Source organism: Lepidothrix coronata, unplaced genomic scaffold (assembly GCF_001604755.1).
Source record: "Lepidothrix coronata isolate B3197 unplaced genomic scaffold, Lepidothrix_coronata-1.0 Scaffold413, whole genome shotgun sequence".
NCBI classification, from domain to species: domain Eukaryota; kingdom Metazoa; phylum Chordata; class Aves; order Passeriformes; family Pipridae; genus Lepidothrix; species Lepidothrix coronata.
In genome coordinates this window covers 42,559-43,773 of record NW_016690593.1, presented here as the reverse complement: position 1 = coordinate 43,773, position 1,215 = coordinate 42,559, and the positions used below count along the sequence as shown (strand labels likewise).

General features: G+C 69.9%; 1 protein-coding gene across 1 annotated transcript in view; it reads left to right on the top strand.

Annotated features, from left to right (window-relative positions):
- Window positions 1–267: 267 nt before the first annotated feature.
- GNAI3 (G protein subunit alpha i3) overlaps window positions 268–1,215 on the top strand; it is a 10,757-nt gene continuing 9,809 nt past the window's right edge. Inside the window, exon 1 of the mRNA XM_017839435.1 lies at window positions 268–1,168. Within this exon, the coding sequence (XP_017694924.1) occupies window positions 965–1,168 (204 nt within the window). The 5' untranslated portion in view covers window positions 268–964. The remainder of the gene's footprint in view (window positions 1,169–1,215) is intronic.

Sequence of the window (1,215 nt, the reverse complement as noted above, 5' to 3'; positions counted from 1 at the left end):
GGGGGGGGGGGGGGGGGGGGGGGGGGGGGGGGGGGGGGGGGGGGGGAGAGGGGGGGGGGGGGGGGGGGGGGGGGTCCCCACACCCACTGGGGGGGTTTGGGGGTCCCACAGCGCTCCCTGAGGGGGGGCAGGGTCCTCATTGCTGCCGCCACGGGGGGTCTGGGGGAGGGTCTGAGGGGTCTGGGGGGCTGTGAGGGGTCTGAGGGATGGTCGGGGGGGTTCTGAGGGGTCTGGGGGCTCTGAGGGGTCTGGGGCTGCCATGGGCTCCCACGCGCCCCGCGGGGACTACAACTCCCGGCAGGCCTCGGGCACCGGGGCGGAAACGCCCCGTTTCCCATCATGCCCCGCGGTACCGAGGCGGAAGTGGCTGTACCTCCCGTCCCCAGGAACTACATTTCCCGTCGTGCCCCGCGCACGACACTGGAAATCCAGAGCCGCCCGCGCCGAGGCAGCTCCTGCCCCGGTCCTTGATCCCAAATCCCGATCCCTGATCCCAATCCCAGAAGTGGGCCTTCGTTTCCCCCACGGGACCGAGGAGGAAGTGTCTCTCCTTTTCATGCTTGGAACTACGTTTCCCATCATGCCCCGCGCCCGGGACAGGAAATCCGTCATGGCCTCCGGAGCTGCCCGGGCCGAGGCCTCTCCGGCCCCGCCCCCGATCGCGCTTTTGATCGCGATCCCTTTTCCCGATCCCAATCCTTGATCCCAATCCCCGAAGCAAAGCCCTCGTTTCCCCGCGGGACCGAGGCGGGAGTGCCTCTCCCTGCCATCCCGGGAACTCCATTTCCCATCACACCCCGCGGTGCCGCGTCTCGGAACTCCATTTCCCGTCGTGCCTCGCGCCCGGCACAGGAAATCCGGCGCCGCCTGAGGAGCCGCCCGGGCCCTCATCCCAAACCCCGCTCCCCAATCCCCAAATCCCAAATCCCGGCCCCGCTCCCGGCCCGGCGGCCCCCCCGCCGCCATGGGGTGCACGCTGAGCGCCGAGGACAAGGCGGCGGTGGAGCGGAGCAAAATGATCGACAGGAACCTCCGCGAGGACGGCGAGAAAGCGGCCAAGGAGGTGAAACTGCTGCTGCTCGGTGAGCACGCGGGGGGAATGGGGGGATCTGGGGGGGCAATGGGGGTCTCCAGCCTGAGGAAGGGGTTTGTGGAGGGAGAAACTCGGGTGTCGTGGCCTCAGGAGGGGATTTGGGGGAGAATGGGGGGGAATGG